This window comes from Mauremys reevesii, linkage group 1, assembly GCF_016161935.1.
Source record: "Mauremys reevesii isolate NIE-2019 linkage group 1, ASM1616193v1, whole genome shotgun sequence".
NCBI lineage: Eukaryota > Metazoa > Chordata > Testudines > Geoemydidae > Mauremys > Mauremys reevesii.
In genome coordinates, this window is record NC_052623.1 from 360,373,318 (window position 1) to 360,391,799 (window position 18,482).

The 18,482-nt window shown below is 54.8% G+C and overlaps 1 protein-coding gene across 1 annotated transcript in view; it reads right to left on the reverse strand.

Annotated features, from left to right (window-relative positions):
• Positions 1 to 4,237: 4,237 nt before the first annotated feature.
• The window catches only part of SHANK3 (SH3 and multiple ankyrin repeat domains 3), a 653,367-nt gene continuing 639,122 nt past the window's right edge, over positions 4,238 to 18,482 (reverse strand). Inside the window, exon 25 of the mRNA XM_039498975.1 lies at positions 4,238 to 6,027. Within this exon, the coding sequence (XP_039354909.1) occupies positions 5,484 to 6,027 (544 nt within the window). The 3' untranslated portion in view covers positions 4,238 to 5,483. The remainder of the gene's footprint in view (positions 6,028 to 18,482) is intronic.

An 18,482-nucleotide genomic window follows, 5' to 3' on the forward strand; every position in this document is an offset into this window, starting at 1 on the left:
TGGGGGATTGGGAAGGGATGTAGATGAGTTGGATATGGGGCTAGATGTCATGTACGCAGGGGATACAGTATATGAGGATAGGGGCTGGGGGGGTACAGTGTCTGGGGATAGGGTTGTGGGTATGGTGTGTGAGGATAGGGATTGGGGGCTATAATGTACGAAGGGCTGGGGCTTGGGACTGGGATACGGTGTATGAGATTACAGGGCTGGGGTACGATGTATGGGGATTGCGGGGTAGAATGTGTGGGGTTAGGGGCTGGGGTACGGTGTATGGATACAGGGTTGGAGTATGTTGTATGAGGATAGGGGTTGGTTATGTATGGCAATACGGGGCAGGGGAGTGCATTTACAGTGTCTGGAGATGTGTATTCTGGGAGATACAGTGTGTGGGGCTGCGGTTATGGTGTATGGGTAGGCTATATTGGAATATGTGGCTGGGGATGGGTACAGGAGTACCATGTGTGGGGATGTGGGGCTTGGTACGAAGGGCCGGAGGCTGGGACATGGGGTTGGTGAACAGCTTGTGGGGCTGGGTACAAAGGGCTGGTGGCTGGGATGTGGGGCTGGGGGATGGGACGTGGGGCTCAGTTCGAAGGGCTGGTGGCTGGGATGTGGGGCTGTCATGACTATCGGGGGAAGGGTAGCAACCGTGCTGTGCCCTTGGCAGCTGGGCTGGATCGCCTTACCTGTAAAGGGTTAAGCACTTCACGTCACCTAGTTGGCACCTGACCAGAAGGACCAATGAGGGAAGAAGAGACTTTCGAATCTGGGGGGGAGGATTTGTTTGTTGTTCTGTGGGTTCTCTGGCCAGAGGGAGAAGCCGAGCAGGTACAATAGCTCCTGAAATTATACCTGGAATAATCCACCTGACACCACAGACACGGTCAGTAGGGCAAGGAAAGGCGCTAGGTTCTCTTTTGTTTTGGCTTGTGAATTTCCCTAGGCTACAGGGGTAGTTTCCTTCCTGTTTTTGTAACTCTGAAGCAGAGCCAGAGGGGAGGCCTGTGTTTTACATCTTTTTATTAACCTGTAAAATTACCTTCCATCCTGATTTTGCAGGTGTGATTCTTTTATTTTTTTCTTTATAAATAAAGTTCTTTTAAGAACCTGATTGATTTAAAAAAAAGCAGCAAAGAGTCTTGTGGCACCTATAGACTAACAGACGTTTTGGAGCCTGAGCTTTCGTGGGTGAATACCCACTTCGTCGGATGCAAGCAGTGGAAATTTCCAGGGACAGGTATATATATGCAAGCAAGAGGCAGGCTAGAGATAACGAGGTTAGTTCAATCAGGGAGGATGAGGCCCTCTTCTAGCAGTTGAGGTGTGAAAACCAAGGGAGGAGAAACTGGTTTTGTAGTTGGCAAGCCATTCACAGTCTTTGTTTAATACTGGCCCCTGGAGATTTCCACTACATGCATCTGAAGAAGTGGGTATTCACCCATGAAAGCTCATGCTGCAAAACGTCTGTTAGTCTATAAGGTGCCACAAGACTCTGCTGCTTTTACAGATCCAGACTAACACGGCTCCCCTCTGATACTTGATTGATTTCAGTGTCCTAAAGACAAAGGGTCTGATCTGTGCTTACATGGCTAAGGCAACTGGTTGGTAGTTTATTCCCAAGCCTCCCCAGGAACGGGGGTGAAGGGGTTTGCGGGGGTATTTTGAGGGGACAGGGATTCCAAGTGACCCTTCCCTGAATGTTTGTGTAAATCACTTGGTGGTGGCAGCAATACCTTCCAAGGACAAGGAAAGGAATTTGGGCCTTGGGGAAGTTTTAACCTAAGAGGGTGGAATATAAGCTGGGGGGGTCTCTCATGTGGGTCCCCACATCTGTACCCAGAGTTCAGAGTGGGGTGGGGGCTGTGGTGGCAGTGCGGTGGGATCATTTTGAACCCAGAAGCACAGACCAGACCCTTTGTCTTCAATGAAACTACCCCTGTAGCCTAGGGAAATTCACAAGCCAAAACAAAAGAGAACCTAGCGCCTTTCCTTGCCCTACTCACCGTGTCTGTGGTGTCAGGTGGATTATTCCAGGTATAATTTCAGGAGCTATTGTACCTGCTCGGCTTCTCCCTCTGGCCAGAGAACCCACAGAACAACAAACAAATCCTCCCCCCCAGATTCGAAAGTCTCTTCTTCCCTCATTGGTCCTTCTGGTCAGGTGCCAACTAGGTGACGTGAAGTGTTTAACCCTTTACAGGTAAGGCGATCCAGCGCAGCTGCCAAGGCACAGCACGGTTGCTACCCTTCCCCCGATAGTCATGACAGGGGCTCAGTACGAAGGGCTGGTGGCTGGGACGTGGGGCTGGGCCCTTGAGCAGAGTTGAGATGGGGCTGTCCCAGGGCTGCTGTACGGGGATGGGCCAGAGCACCGGGCCGGGTATCTGCGGCTGTGTTCTTGGCTTGGGCTGGGGTAGGTGCCATGGGGTCTTGGGAGAATGGGGCGATTGGGTTGTGGCTGGGTCAGGGAATGGGATTAGCCAGTGTGTGTTTGGGGTCCATAAAGGGTGCACAGTAGGATTTTCTTTCCAGACTAATATGGCTATAGATGCCCAGCCCCGCTCTGTCCCTTCCCCATGGCACTGCCTCACGTTGCAAGCTCCGAGATGCAGCACAAGCCCAATTGGTGCAATGTCCACATGGACGGAAGCAGTGTCCTCTGGAGAGGATGGTCTAGGGCATGGGCTGAGTTTGCTCCTCTGAGCCCAGCGTGAGTGACAGCTCAGGGAAGGGGAGACAGCACCCTCAGAGTAGGTCAGGAGCTAGCGCCCAGAGCCCCCGGCCCCAGCACACTGTGGGGCTGCAGTGCCTCAGCACATGGCTTGTGTCTGCACCAGCTGATGGCTGTAAGGTTCCAAGATGTGTGAGGGTTGGAGAGGAACCTCCTTGTCCTTCCCTCTAGCACCAGAAGCGTTAATGCCTCACGAGGGCACCTGGCTTTTTGGGCACACCAGCCATCCGAGAGGGCAGGGGCTGAGCCCCACTCCGCCCCAGATGGGGCACCTAGGAACGGTGGGGCTGGCCGTATGAGTGAGAGATCAAAGACAGGTAAAAAGCCAGCGCGCGACATTTGCAGGACCAGCTGGGGTGGCCCTACAGGACAGCCCCGTCCCTGCCTATTTTCTTTTCCTGTAATCCCCCCCCCCACTTCCATGCTCTCATGTCTGAAGGGGGGCCAGAGGGCGTGGTGGCAGACATGAGACCTGATACAACTCGGGGCACCAGCAGGGAAGGGACAAGCACCAGCCGAGGCGCTAGCCACAGCTCTCCCTGGCTGCGACGGCCTCCTGGGCTCATCCCGGCATTATAAAGCAATGCTGCTCCTCCCAGGGTCCGCCCCCCCGAGGCTGGGAGGGACACTGCTCCTGCAACCAAGTGGGGACTTGTCCTTTGCCCAGAGCAAGTGTCTCCTCCCAGCTGCCCTCCGAGTAGGCCTCCCTCCTGCCCAGCCACAGCCCAGGCCTGGGATGGGGAGGGGCGCATTTCCTTCCACCTCCCAGGCTCTGTCCTGGAAGGGCCCTCCTTTGTCCTTCACCCCTGACCCTCGAGTCCTGTGGGAGCAGCCAAAGGGCGCCTGCCTCCTTGCCCTGCTGGCTGGGTGCAGGCCTCTAGCCTCCCTGCGCTCAGACGATAATGCCTGTTCCTCAGGATGGGAGGCAGGGGAGGACCTGCTGCACCAGGCACCCCAGGACAGCGGCAGTGCCAGGGAAGCTGCAGCTCTGTTCAGCTCGGCCTGGGAATGGGAGACTTGGCGTGCCCCAAAGCCATGTTTTATTCTGTATTTCTAAATCTTTAAAATCCTGAGAGTCCGAAAGGAGATGGAGATTCTTGAAAAGACTTTAACATTCGTTCAGTCAGTCACTAAACTCACCAAGTCCTGAGCATCCCAGGGAAAGGGAGCTGCTCGGTAAGTCTAGAGATACAGAGATTTACTAAAATGCTAACAAACTCAGGTGCTACAGATATAGATATATAGATATTTTTTCTCTTCTCTTTTCAAATATATAGCTGATTAAAAAGATGCAAAATAAGGATGACTAGGACGGCATGGGAATCCTGGAGTTTAGCATCATCTCTTGTTGCTCATCAGCTGCTCTACATAAATGCATGGAGATTATATATTAGCCATCAGTGTGTCCCCTTTGGAAACAAGACCCCCCAAACCAAGAGGCAAAAGAAGACTCCCCCCACCCCCCACCCCCCACAAACGTTGGCAAAGCATTTTCTGCTTGATTCCCCACCAGCCTCCCTCGGACATCCCCAAACATGCTTCTATCCATGCGGCTTCACTTCCTCTCTCACCAGGGCAATAGGGCAAAGGAACAGAGTCCGAAGGCTCGGCTTTCTCGGCAAGGCCATCACAGGTTTCTTGTTTGCATGGCAACAGGCTTGCTCCCTTTGGGGTGGAAGCTGCTGAAGGAGCCTGGGTGAAGGGGCTCCCCAGGCAGAAGCAACAATTGCCTAGAGGCTGCAGATCTGGTTCTCCCTGCAGGGGCATTCCCAACTGTGCATCTTGGCCATTGAACCAGAATGGCCCTGCTTGCTGCCGCGGCCACTAGGGCCTGTCTGAGCTGGAGCCCACCAATAGTGCCAGGCGCCTGCAACCCCTGACGCCGCTCCCACTGCACTGCTGGGCCTAGGAACCTGCACCTCGGTGCCTGCCTGCCCCCACCAGTCTCTGAGCTGGCATCAGGGGCCATGAGTGCCAGCACTGCACTCTCCACATGGCCCCTCCAAGACTCCCATTGCCACCCCCATGCTATTCAGCAGCTCCTCCGGGCGCACAGAGGACCCCTGACCCGCCTACCAGCGTCAGCCACTCCCGTGGGACTGGTGAGCGGCAGCTTGGCAGGATGTAGCTCAGGAAACAGGGACTCGATTGACATTCAAACAAGCGCCCACCTTGTATCACATACAGATCAGTTCAGGTCCTGGGTCACAAGATGACCATTGCAACACAGCTGAGCCCCTTTAGCTCACAGCCCCATCACCCTAAACTCAGCTATGGTTCCTAATTTGCACCAGTAACACTGACCTCTCCACAGCCCTTTGATCAGAATCCATTCCACAGCCTGCTCCACGCAGGTGAACAAGGGTCTCTCACAGACTGGGGAGCATGGGCCAAGCCGGGCAGCGCCCCTGGGGAAAGGCACATCAAGCACTATACAGGCCTGACTCTTCAGGAGTACAGAAAAGAGGGTGTATTTCATGCAACATTCCTTTTCCCAAAGGCGGTGTTGGCTGGTGCAGGGTTGAGTAGGGGCTGAGCATGTGTTTGTGCGTGTGCATGTGTGTGAGTCCGTGTGTGTTTGTGCACACCTGGGGCTCTGGGTGTATGGAGTGAGTGGGCGCTCCTCAGCTCTTCGCCCTTCAGTGCAGTGGTCAGAATAGAAAGAGAATCAAATTGGTTTTATTCGTCTAGTAGAAACGCCCCCCTCCCCCCATAAGTTGGCTCTGGAAGAGGCCAGCGCTGCCTAGGGTGGTCAACTGTCTCCCAGCTGTTTGAGTGCCCGCTCAATGTTCATGCGGTGCCCGACACGTGTCACCCCCAACTCCACAAAGTCCTCCTTGGTGAGGGCAGGTAAGTGTGTGCCCTCAATCTCATTGTCCTCAAACTTGTCTCGATGCTCCACCAAATTGATGCTTTCCAGCCAGTCCCCTACATCGTATTTGTTCCACAGGTGGAGGGGTTTCTGCATGAAGGGCCGCGGTGGGTGCAGAGTGTGCAGGGGAGGCCCGGGAGAGGGCGAGGGGGATGGGGAGCGGCTCCGAGCACTCACGCTCCGCACCACAAAGCGCACCTCCTTGGGCTCATGCGGGATGGAGAGGCTGGAAGATTTGAGGATGGTGGGAGGTGTCAATCCATAGGGCCGCACGGTGCTGAGAGGGTCTGTCCTATCCAGGGCAGGCTTCACTGGACTGGGAGTACGTCGGGTTACAGGGTAGCGGCTGCCAGGTCGAACTGTGTAGGTGGTTCCAGAGCTCCGCTGGGAAATGGTGCTGAGTTCTCCTAAACTACTGAAAAGTCTGTGGAAAGAGAGATACAGGGAGAGAGAGAGAGAGAGAGAGCAAAGGGCAGGGGTGAGGTGGAGCTCCCGAGACACAAGAACATACAGATACAGTCTACATGGGGGGAGTAGCCAGCTGCTGGAGAACAGGGTCAGCCTGGGACTGGAGGAGTGGTTCTGTGTAGCAGTCAAGGGGATGCTGTTCTTGGGGTGGCATCAAGCCTGGAGTGTATTAGCCAAGATTCTCAGGAAAGCCCTGAAGATCAGTTTCCGGAGGAAGTATCATAGGTGTGTGCGAGTATCCACATCCTGGCCAAACGCAGCCCAGGTGCAATAACTCTTGACGCCTGTGGAGATCCACCAGGTAGGCCCTGATGCTCCCTACATACACACGCAGAGCTTCTGCAGCTTCTTAACCTGACTCCTGCATTACACCGTGGTCACAGGCTGAGACAACCTGAGCCTCCTCACCACACAGCCTGTCATCTCTGCAGCTTCCTCCTGCTAACGATGTAAATCTGCCTTTGACATTGCATCCCACTACGCTATCAGAAAGTAACGGAAACCTCCTGCGTGCATTCTACCATCTCAGAGGGCAGAGCCAAGCCTGGAACAAGGTGGACCCAGCTGGGGTTGTATCAGGGGTATCATGGGGTGTGAATGGGAGTAAAGCTACTGCACAGTGAGGGGGTATCGAGCAGGGTGTGAGTCACCACAGGGGAGGTGAGACAGCTAAGTACTGGGGCTCCGGTACGTAGGGTACAAGTTGCACACAAGGTATTTTGACTGTTTCTCTTGGCCCATGAATGCAGGGTGTGAGGTCTTCCGTGCAGGTAATGCATGAAAGAGGGCATGGACGGAGAAGGCTGAGCATGCTCCCTGCTCCTCTAGAAGCTGTGAGGTTTACATGCCACTGAAGGCTACACTACCTGCTATAGTCAAGGCCTCTTAAGAACGTTTTTCTTTCCTGCTTGTGTTTATTCCCTCCCTCCTCCTAGGTGGCTATTTGTGGTGGGTGGGTGGAACCAGAGAAGGTTCACTTCTCTTGGTGTACACACCCCAGGCTCTCTGCCAGACCCACGAGGAAAGGCCAGTTCTCGCATTGCAGGTACAGGTTGTGAATCAATGTGGCACAGCTCTGAATGTTCCTGTGAAGGAAACCATGGCAGATTGACTCTGGTTTGAGGGTCCCTGAGCAGAGAAGCAAGGCCTCACTGGCTCGGCTCCTGGTCCCCATGTTGGCTAGCTTGGTGCCACTGGCATGGGTCCAGGTAGCCCCATGCCAGGTAGCTCAACTTCACAGGTAGGTCCAGGTATCCTCAGGCTGGGTAGGTTGGTACCCCTGGTATGGGTCGAGACATCCCTCAGCTGGGTCCTTGGCCCCACGGGCTCGGATCTGGGTATCCCAATATCATGGAGCACGGCCCACCAGATAGAATGGGTGAAATGCAATGCAACTGCAGCTGTTTAACACCACCGGGTAGTTCTACGCCTCCTGCTGCAGTGGGCGGGTAGTGAGCAACCGCACATGACATCTGCCTGGGTGGGGACAGGGCTTGGTGCTGGGGGTAGAAAACCAGCTGCCTCTATTCTGGATTGGGGGGAGGGATAACTCAGTGGTTTGAGCATTGGCCTGCTAAATTCAGGGTTGTGAGTTCAATCCTTGAGGGGGCCACTTAGGGATCTGGGGCAAAAATCAGTACTTGGTCCTGCTAGTGAAGGCAAGGGGCTGGACTCAATGACTTTCAAGGTCCCTTCCAGTTCTAGGAGATTGGCATATCTCCAAGCTTTGTTTTTGATTAACCTTGGGATCAGAAGAATTTGCATAAGCATTAAAGAGAGTATTTAAACTGAAACACCAACATCCTGGGACTGAAGAATGGTCTGTGCAGTGCACTGAGGTCTGTTTTTGTGGCCCCGGGAGAGGCTCAACGAATAGTTACTGCACAATAACAGAGCTGATTGTCAGTTCTTGTCAGATGTTCCCATTCCACTAAAAGCTGTACCAGGTCACTAATGGGGAGTGGGGCAGATGCAAGGGTGCACGTGGGGCTGGAATCAGAGTTCAGAGAGGTGACTGAAGTCACCCCATGGCTCTGTTTCTGTGCTCCACAGACACAAAACACAACCGCTAATCCTGGGGTGAAATGCTAAAGGATGGAGTGAGGGTGAACGTAGCTAGGCCATGGTGCTTCCTTCCCTACCCAATCTTCTTTGAGAGACAGATGCACCTTTATGTGATGTGGATGAAGTAGCCTCTTTAACGCAGCTATAGGGATGGGAGACTGTGCAGACCTGCAGCCAATCCAGCTGAAAGGCAGAATTAATAGCCTGGGGCTCTCAGGACAGAGCTCCTCCTTTGGTCACAGCCACTGTGCAGCTCGTTCTGATGCTGTGTGACTTTCTACCCTTCCCCTCTCTCTGTTGCTGCCTGGGCAATTCTAGCTTTGGCTTCTTGGTTGGAAAGAGCAGTTACTCACCTGCCCCTGGGGGTATCAGAGCAGACTGGGACATCTCTGCGTAAAGCACCATGGGCTGGAACCTTCTGGAGAGCTGTGACCATTGGGGTCCTCCCCACACACTCCCTCAACACTAGAGTTGGCAAATAACTTGAGTTTTTAGTTCAGTGGCCGAATGGAAAAATTCCCCCAAAAATTCATTTCACGTTAACCCCAAATGACAATTTTCCAGTTTTTCTTGCCAAAACAACCCCCCATAAATAAATATATAAACAAACAAATAAAATAGTTTAGAGTTGAATGAAATGTTTTGTTCAACCCAAAATTAAATGTTTCATTTTTGAGCCTTTTGTTTGCTTTTGTTGAGTTTTTCTCATTAAATCTAGCTAATTTTCTAAACAAAACATCATTTCAAAATAAAAATGTTTTCACTTTTCCAGGATTCCCTCCTGCTCCCCATTTTTTTCCAGCTGAAAGTATTTGCTGAATTGAACCGGAATTCGTGAAGAGTTTTGGTTGACCAAGAACTGCATTTTTGGCACATAAATAATTTGCCAAAACAATTTTGCCCAGTTCTACTCAGCCTTTCACAAGGCCTGGTGGTTCCCACCTCTCAGTTCCTTCCACTTTGAATCTAGGAGACGCTGCAACAACGTGATGGGTGGAGATCTGGGCTGGTGAGTTACTCAAAGAGCCACAGTTACTGGTGGGCAAACAGACATTCTGAGGTGAGCACTGTCGGCACACATCCACGCTCTGAGGACACTGATACGCAGTACCAAATCCCCAGAGAGGAAGGTGTGAGAAGAGGAGTCATTCAAAAGCGATTGCAGGATTGCTCTCCCAAATTGGCATCAGACCTGGAGGCCAGGCCATGAGACTGATGCTGCGTAAGGGGATGGGTGGAGCTCCAGCTGGCAGCGCTGCTTATCTCCACCATAGAAATGTTTTGCAGACAAGAGGCAGGCCAGGGAGAACGAGCTCTGCTATCTTCATCCTCAGGGAATACCATGCGCTGGGAGTGAGTGGGAGGCCATGTGGCCAGCCATTACGGCTTGGAGTTAGCAGGCTCTCCAGGCTAATGCTATTGGTATGAGGAATGCAGTCTTTGGAAACAAGTAAGATAGGGCCTGATTCTCCCACCACAGGATAGGAGTGATTCCCACTGACTTCAATGCAGGGGGAAGAAAAGGGCCTGTAGGAGCCAGCCTCCGAAAGGTTGCAAAGGAGCATCAGCTTAGTGAAAACTACGTGTAAGAGTCATGAGGGACCTGAATTCCATACAGCTGGGAAGAGCCTGGCTAACCTGTTTAAGAATCATTTTACAGGAGGGTGTCCAAACACAGGTTCCTTGACCGGAATCATGGTGAGCCGACACAGTTGTGTCCTATTAATGGACTCAAGAGACTCAATCCAGATTTCTTCAAAAGTAACAAATAATCCAGGATGTTAGGGACAGATGCCGAGACTGGGGTGCTGAGCTTTTAACCAGTTCAGTGAGAAAACCTTTTCCCACTTCGCTTAGTAAGACTTTCTAGTTGCTGTTTTCTTTACTCTCCAGCAGGTGCTTTCATACCTGCAATAAGTAATCCTCAACTCCTCTGATCAAGATTGCATTAACCATGCTGCCAGTTGCAAAGATTTCAGGTCTAGGTGAGGACATGCATCAACCAATTGCTGAGGTATGGGGAGATGCAAATTCCCTGCCTTCTCATGTGATCTGTCACGAAAACTTGGTGCAGTGGAAAGACAAAATGTTGAACTTTGTAGTTATAAGTATCAGAGGGGTAGCCATGTTAGGCTGGATCTGTAAAAAGCGACAGAGTCCTGTGGCACTTTATAGACTAACAGACGAATTGGAGCATGAGCTTTTGTGGGTGATTATCCACTTCGTCGGATGCATGTCGACTAAGTGGGTATTCACCCACAAAAGCTCATGCTCCAATATGTCTGTTATAAGGTGCCTGAGGACTCTTTGTCGCTTTTTGTAGTTATAGTGATCTCGCTGTAGCAAAGGTAAGGGTGAGCTGAGGCCAGTGGATTTAGGGAAGGGGTTGTCCTTTTAGGTCCATAAGGGGATGAAGGCATCCTGGAATCTCCGAGCTGAGAAAATAATGGGCATAGTAATCTCCCTCCCTGACACCACTGGGCTGAGGTCTCACTTCTGCTGCTCCCCGCCTGAAGGAGGGTGGTGACTGAGCCTCAGAACATTCTCACAAGAGTTATCCCTGAAAAGGGATGGGAAAAGGGAGTGGTTTGGGGCAGAATTGAATGGAAAAAAGCATTTCTGGGTGATCTGCAAAAACCCATTCACTGCATGCTGCCAACAGTTTTCAAAAGAGACAGGAAGGACGAAGAAATTCACTGGAACCAGTCAGAAGCTTTCAGATATCCTCTCTCACAAATGATGAGAGTCCAGAAGTGGAAGGAGAAGTCACTATTTTCTGTCTGAGATTTAGATCTTGCTGCAAGGTTTTCCTCTGGTGGTTTGTAGATGGAGGAGGCCTCTGACATTGGAAGGATGTACCCTACTGTCAGGATGCTTCCTGAAGAATGCTTGATAAATGCCCAAAGATCACAAAGTTGAACCAAGCCTAACCCTGCAGGAATTGAAAAACTCCGGCCCCTCCAAATGTAAGTATTCTCTGCAGACAGCAAGCCTGCAGGACTTTGCCACTGCGGTCATGCTGCTCTCTGCATAGTAACAGCAGTAGCAGCAGATGGAGCTGCTTTATCTGAAGTGTTAAGAGCTGCCTTCAGGGAATGTTGGGCCATCCTTTGTCCTTCAATGGCCTTCTGCAAAGTGATCTGAAAGGGGGGTCATCTGATCCCACACCAGGGAATCATTACGGGGCTAGAGGTGCCTGATGATTTCCACCCTTAGTGGAGGAGCCGGTGAAGCACAGCGCTTACATCCAAGGTGTTCTAATTGCCTCACAACCTTCTCCTCCGAGTGGGCTTTGGGGAATCCCCGTGGGCCAGCACTCCCATTGGAGAGGGTAGATCCGACACTCATGTCTACTGTGACAGACCCAGGCCAGTGGGGTACAGGAGTCTGGTAGAGGGCAAATATACTGGTCACTGGATGAGTAGTTTTCTGTTCCCTGAGTGATCAGAGCAGGGGCTGCTCTAGAGTAATCAGGAACCTGCTAGAACCAATTAAGGCAGCCAGGCTGATTAGATCACCCGCAGCCAATCAAGGCAGGCTAATCAGGGCACCTGGGTTTAAAAAGGAGCTCACTCCAGTCAGGTGGGGTGGGGAGCCAGAGGAGAGAAGTGTGTGAGAGGAGCTGGGAGCAAGAGGCACAAGGAGCTGAGAGGGAGAGGCTGTGCTGCTGGAGGACTGAGGAGTACAAGCGTTATCAGACACCAGGAGGAAGGTCCTGTGGTGAGGATAAAGAAGGTGTTTGGAGGAGGCCATGGGGAAGTAGCCCAGGGAGTTGTAGCTGTCATGCAGCTGTTACAAGAGGCACTATAGACAGCTGCGATCCACAGGGCCCTGGGCTGGAACCCAGAGTAGAGGGTGGGCCCGGGTTCCCCCCAAACCTCCCAACTCCTGATCAGACACAGGAGAAGTTGACCCAGACTCTGGGGAAGATCACTGAGGTGAGCAAATCTGCCAATAAGCGCAGGACCCACCAAGGTAGAGGAGGAACTTTGTCACACTACCCTCTCTCACAACGCAAGAACCAGGGGATACACAATGACACTGAAAGGCAACACATTTAAAACTGATAAAAGGAAATATTTTGTTTTTAATACACAAAGAGTAACGTTCAAAAGCCCCCACATGCCTCAGCCTTTGTGTGGCTGGCAGCAAGGGTGACCCGTGGCTACTGGTGGAATTGAAGACTCTGGAAGAATACTTGGAGAGAAGCTTCTACTTGCATAGACTGAAGACTAAGCCGAACATGAAGAAGGCAAAAACCTTTCACTACTTCCCATGCCATTCTCCATAACCATGACTCCTTTGGACCAGACTACACCAAGCTTCCTCTCCTCCGAGGACTCAGCTAGCTGAGTGTCAAATGGGTCTGTTGTAATCACAGCATCTGGGAACCAGAAACCCAGCACCACTCAGAAGGGTCCTTGATTCAACCCAGCTCATCACTTATCATAGTCCAAACTGGGAGTGGCCCAAGAGAAAAAAGACATGTCAGAGATAGGATGTCTTATGGCAGATATTTACTGCCTAGTCCCTGCTCAGAGCCATTGCCTAGACATACACACGGCAGGGGCTACAAAGTCCCATGAACACAAACCGATGGTGGTCAGTGAAGATTGGTGGTCAGCAAACAGACAGCAGTCTATGCTGTTATGACTGATGAAGCTCACAATGCAGCCTGCATTATGAGACCTGGCAGGATGACACCCTGAGCACCAGGCCAGCCCCCTTTGTCACCTCCAGGCTGCTTAGCCCATCACAAGCCAAGAAAGTGCAGGGGGGCAGGTGGAACAGGATTCTTCTCCTCCAACTTTAGATCCAAAAGAGAGACAGGTAAAACCAAATCATTTAAATTCAGCCACCCAACAGTGGAAAAAGACGGTTACTCACCGTAGTAACTGTTGTTCTTCGAGATGTGTTGCTCCTATCCATTCCAGTTAGGTGTGTGCGCCGCGCGTGCACGGCATCTCGGAACTTTTTTACCCTAGCAACACCGGCGGGCCGGCTGGCGCCCCCTGGAGTGGCGCCGCTATGGCGCGAGTTATATACCCCAGCCGGCCCGTCCGCTCCTCAGTTCCTTCTTGCTGGCTACTCTGACAGTGGGGAAGGAGGGCGGGTCTGGAATGGATAGGAGCAACACATCTCGAAGAACAACAGTTACTACGGTGAGTAACCATCTTTTCTTCTTCGAGTGATTGCTCCTATGCATTCCAGTTAGGTGAATCCCAAGCCTTACCTAGGCGGTGGGGTCGGAGTGAGACGTGGCGGAGTGTAATACCGCGGAGCCGAAGGCTGCGTCGTCTCGAGACTGTTGCACCAACGCGTAGTGGGAGGCAAAGGTGTGGACCGAAGACCAGGTGGCCGCTCGACAGATGTTCTGGATCGGAACATTGGCCAGGAAGGCAGCAGATGAGGCGTGCGCCCTCGTCGAGTGTGCAGTGAGGCGGCATGGCGGTACGCGAGCCAGCTCGTAGCAGGTCCGTATACACGCAGTGACCCAGGAGGAAATCCGCTGGGAGGATATCGGCTCTCCTTTCATGCGGTCAGCAACCGCTACGAACAGCTGGGGCGAACGCCGGAAGGGCTTAGTCCGCTCGATGTAGAAAGCGAGCGCCCTGCGGACGTCGAGGGTATGCAGCTGCTGTTCCCGAGGCGAGGCATGTGGCTTCGGGAAGAACACCGGGAGGAAGATCTCCTGGTTGAGCAGCAGGGTGTACCAGTGCTGCCTGGGCCAGGCCGGCGCTACGAGTATGATATGGGCTCTGTCCCTCCGAAGCTTCAGGAGCACTCGGTGCACGAGCGGGAACGGAGGGAAGGCGTAGAGGAGGCGATCCGTCCAGGGGTAAAGGAAGGCGTCCGACAGGGAGCCTGGCGAGCGACCCTGGTATGAGCAAAACCGGTGGCACTTCCTGTTCCCCCTGGAGGCAAATAGGTCTATTTGGGGAAACCCCCACCTCCGGAAGATTGTGTGGACGACATCTGGATGGAGGGACCACTCGTGGGAGAGGAACGACCTGCTGAGATGGTCAGCCAGTGTGTTCTGCACTCCCGGAAGAAAGGATGCTTACAGGTGAATTGAGTGGGTTACGCAGAAATCCCACAGGAGCATCGCTTCCTTGCAGAGCGGGGAGGAGCGAGCTCCGCCCTGCTTGTTCACGTAGAACATTGCGGTGGTGTTGTCCGTGAATACTGTCACACAGCGGCATTGCAGGTGGGTGCAGAAGGTGCAACAGGCCAGGCGGATCGCCCGTAGCTCGCGGACATTGATGTGCAGGGCGAGCTCCTGGGGCGACCACAGGCCTTGGGTGTGGAGGTCGCCCAGGTGAGCTCCCCAACTGAGTGCTGAGGCATCCGTGGTCAGAGTGGCCGACGGAGGAGGAGGGCGGAATGGAACTCCGGCACACACGACCTCCGGGTCGAGCCACCAGTTGAGGGACTCGAGGGTCGGCCTGGTGACCGTGACCACCATGTTGATGGGGTCCCGATGCGGTCGATACACCGACGCCAGCCAAGACTGGAACGGATGGAGGCGGAGCCGTGCGTACGCGGTGACATACGTGCACGAAGCCATGTGGCCCAGGAGGCGGAGACAGGAGCGCACCGTCGTGGTCGGGAAGGTGACGAGGTCCCGGATGATGGAGACCATCGTCTGGTGTCGAGCGCGAGGGAGACAGGCCCTGGCCACTGTGGAGTCGAGGACCGCTCCGATGAACTCCACTCGCTGTGCCGGGATCAAAGTGGACTTCTCGGCGTTGATGAGAAGACCGAGTCGCTGAAAGAGAGACAGGATTTCTGTCATCTGGTCCCTCACGAGTTGTCGGGACTGACCTCGAACCAGCCAGTCGTCGAGATACGGGTAGACGTGTATCTGACGACGTCGGAGGGCTGCGGCAACTACCGCCATGCATTTGGTAAATACCCTCGGGGCGGTGGAGAGTCCGAACGGCAACACGGCGAACTGGTAGTGGGTGTTGTTGACCACAAACCGGAGGTAACGACGATGGGGAGGATAGATTGCGACATGGAAGTAGGCGTCCTTCATGTCGAGGGCGGCAAACCAATCTCCCGGATCCAGAGAGGGAATGATGGTCCCCAAGGTGACCATGCAAAACTTGGGCTTGAGCAGGTACTTGTTCAGCTCGCGAAGGTCCAGGATAGGACGTAGCCCCCCTTTCGCTTTGGGGATGAGAAAATAACGGGAGTAGAATCCCCTGCCCCACCTGTCTTGGTCTTGAGGCACTGCTTCTATGGCACCCACGCTCAACAGAGTCTGGACCTCTTGTAAGAGGACTTGCTCGTGAGAGGGGTCCCTGAAGAGGGACAGGGAGGGTGGGTGGGAAGGAGGAGGCGAAACAAATTGTAGGCGGTATCCCAACTGGACCATTTGAAGCACCCAGTTGTCTGTTGTTAACTGGGACCACGCCGAAAAGAAATGGGAAAGGCGGTTGTAAAATAACGGGGAAGGATCCGGTAGGGAGAGAGATGGGCCGTCCTCGAGCGTCCCATCAAAAGGCCTGCTTAGCCCCCTGAGGGGCCTTGGAAGCGGCCTGGCCCTGGTTGCGGCGGTTGCCGGAAGGACGACGGCGATTTTGGGCCGGTCGCCGGCTATTGTATGGTCGATATCGTGACTGATAGACGGGTCGGGAGGGCTGCTGACGGAAGGACCTGCGCTGCGTCGCCGGCGTGTGCATGCCGAGAGTACGTATTGCAATACGGCCGTCCTTCAGAGTCTGGATTCGAGAATCCGTCTTTTCGGAAAAAAGACCCTTTGTGTCAAAGGGCAGTTCCTGCAGCGTGTATTGGACCTCCGGCGGCAGGGTGGAAGACTGCAGCCAGGCGATGCGCCGCATCGTCACGCCGGAGGCTAAGGTCCTAGCACCTGAGTCCGCAGCATCGAGGGCGGCCGTGATGGAGGACCTAGATGACCTCCTTCCCTCTTCCAACATCGCCGCGAACTCTTGGTGGGAGGCTGTTGGCAGGAGCTCCGTAAATTTCGCCAGGGACGTCATGATATCGAAGACGTACCTGGCGAGGAGGACCATCTGATTGGCTATACGCATTTGCAGACCGCCAGCGGAATAGACCTTTCGGCCTAGCAGGTCCATACGCCGCGCGTCCTTCGATTTGGGTGCAGGGGCCGGTTGGCCGTGCCGCTCTCTATCGTTAACCGATTGGACTACTAGCGAGTCCGGGGTCGGGTGAGTATACAGATACTCATAGCCCGTGGGAGGGACAGAGTATTTGTGTTCAACCCCACGGGCCGTAGGAGGGACGGACGCAGGCCTCTGCCAGAGTGTGGTGGCATTCTTTTGAACTGTCTGCACGAAAGGCAGTGCGACGCGCACTGGAACCTCTGCCCCAACTACATTTGTGATGGGGTCCTCGTCCTCCTGTACCTCCGCTATCGGCAGAGCCATAACCGTCGCCACGCGGCGAAGGAGGTCTTGGTGCGCTTTTAAGTCTATGGGCGGAGGCTCCTTCGTCGACGCTCCGGCCACCGCTTCGTCAGGCGAGGACGAGGAGGACAAGCCCTGGATGACCGCCTCCGAAGAGGGATCCGCCGCGTGCTCGTCGGGGGGGTCGGGCTGCGCGTGTCCCTGGGGTTCAGGCGGTATAGAATCCGCGGCTGGCGGCGAAGGGGCCGGTCGGCTGATTGTCGCCTCTGGTACCCTGCGCTCGGACGCGAGGGGTCTCGGGGGGAAGGGCACCCCCTGAGCCTCATACTGGGCCCAGGGAACCCAGAAGCCCCCCGGCTGTGCCCCTTGAGGATGGCCCTGCGGGGTGGGCGGCAGGTGTCCGTAGCCCTCCATCCCAGAAGCGACCGACGCGGGGCGGGATGGCCATGGAGGTGCCGAGGCGCTGACGGAGTGCGCTGCAGAGTGAGGCAGTCCGTCCCCGGATGGCAGCGAAGAGCGATGCTGGTCCGCTCGGTACCGGGATGGCGACTGGGAGTGACGTCTGTCACGGTGCCGGGAGCTCGACCGGTGCCGGGAGCTCGACCTGGATTGAGACCTCCGGTGCCGGGAGCGCCCGCGCGAGTCGCGGTGCCGGGAACAGTGCCGGGACGGAGACCTCCGGTGGTGCCGACGTGATGGCGACCTGGACCTCGTGCGACGCCGGGAGTACGACCGGTACCGCGATGACGAGCGGTACCGGGACTGCGACCGACGTCTCGAGGGCGATGGGTACCGCGATGGCGAGCGGTGCCGAGATCGCGAGCGACGGGACGGAGACCTGCCATAGGACCGGGAACGAGACCGGGACCTGGTGTGCCGTCCATGTCGCCTGTCCAGAGACGGTGGCCGGGTCATTCTGGCCGGCTTTCCCGCCGACACGACAGCCCACACCGGCGGCGCCGGGGGCCGGAGGCTCGGTGCCTCTATGAGCTGAATCAGCTCACGCGCGGAAGACAACGTCTCCGGCGTTGACGGCAGCCGGGGCTCAACCACGGACGGTACCGGGGAGCGTGGCGGCACCGGACTCGACGGGCCTTGCGGCGCCGGAGTCAAAGGTCCGGTGCACGACTTGTGCACGGTCACCGCGGGGGCCGCAGGTGGCGCAACCACTTTCGCCGAGTCCTCAGCGCGAGCCTGCGCAAGTGCCTTCGCCAGCTTATGTTTCTTTGAAGGCGAAAGCGAGCGGTGCCGGGACTTCGTAGCCGCTTTCTGAGGCTGTGGTGCCGCGGAGCCGGAGCGGCTCGGTGCCGCCGGTGCGCTCTGTACCGAGGAAGCTCGCGGTGCCGGCGCGGACGGTGCCGGGGGCTGGAGCGACGCTTCCATCAGGAGCTGCTTTAAGCGGATATCCCGCTCTTTTCGAGTTCATGGTTTAAATGTAGAAAAGAGCGAACACTTATCTGTTCTATGCCCTTCACCCAGGCAACGGAGGCAGGCGTCGTGCGGGTCTCCGACGGGCATAGGCCTCTGGCACGCAGCGCAGGGCTTAAAGCCCGGTGCTTTGGGCATGAGCCCGCACCGGGTGAGGCAAAGGGGGAAACCCCCCCTTTTACCTTATCTACACACTAACTATCTAACTAACAAACTGTAAAAACTAATCACTAAACTAACTATGTACAAACAAGAAGCGAGAGCTAGGGTTGTGGAGGACAGAGAGCACTCCACAGTTCCAACTGGCCGTCACGGGCGGTAAGAAGGAACTGAGGAGCGGACGGGCCGGCTGGGGTATATAACTCGCGCCATGACGGTGCCACTCCAGGGGGCGCCAGCCGGCCCGCCGGTGTTGCTAGGGTAAAAAAGTTCCGAGATGCCGTGCACGCGCAGCGCGCACACCTAACTGGAATGCATAGGAGCAATCACTCGAAGAAGAACCAGAAGCACAGCGAACGCTGACTTA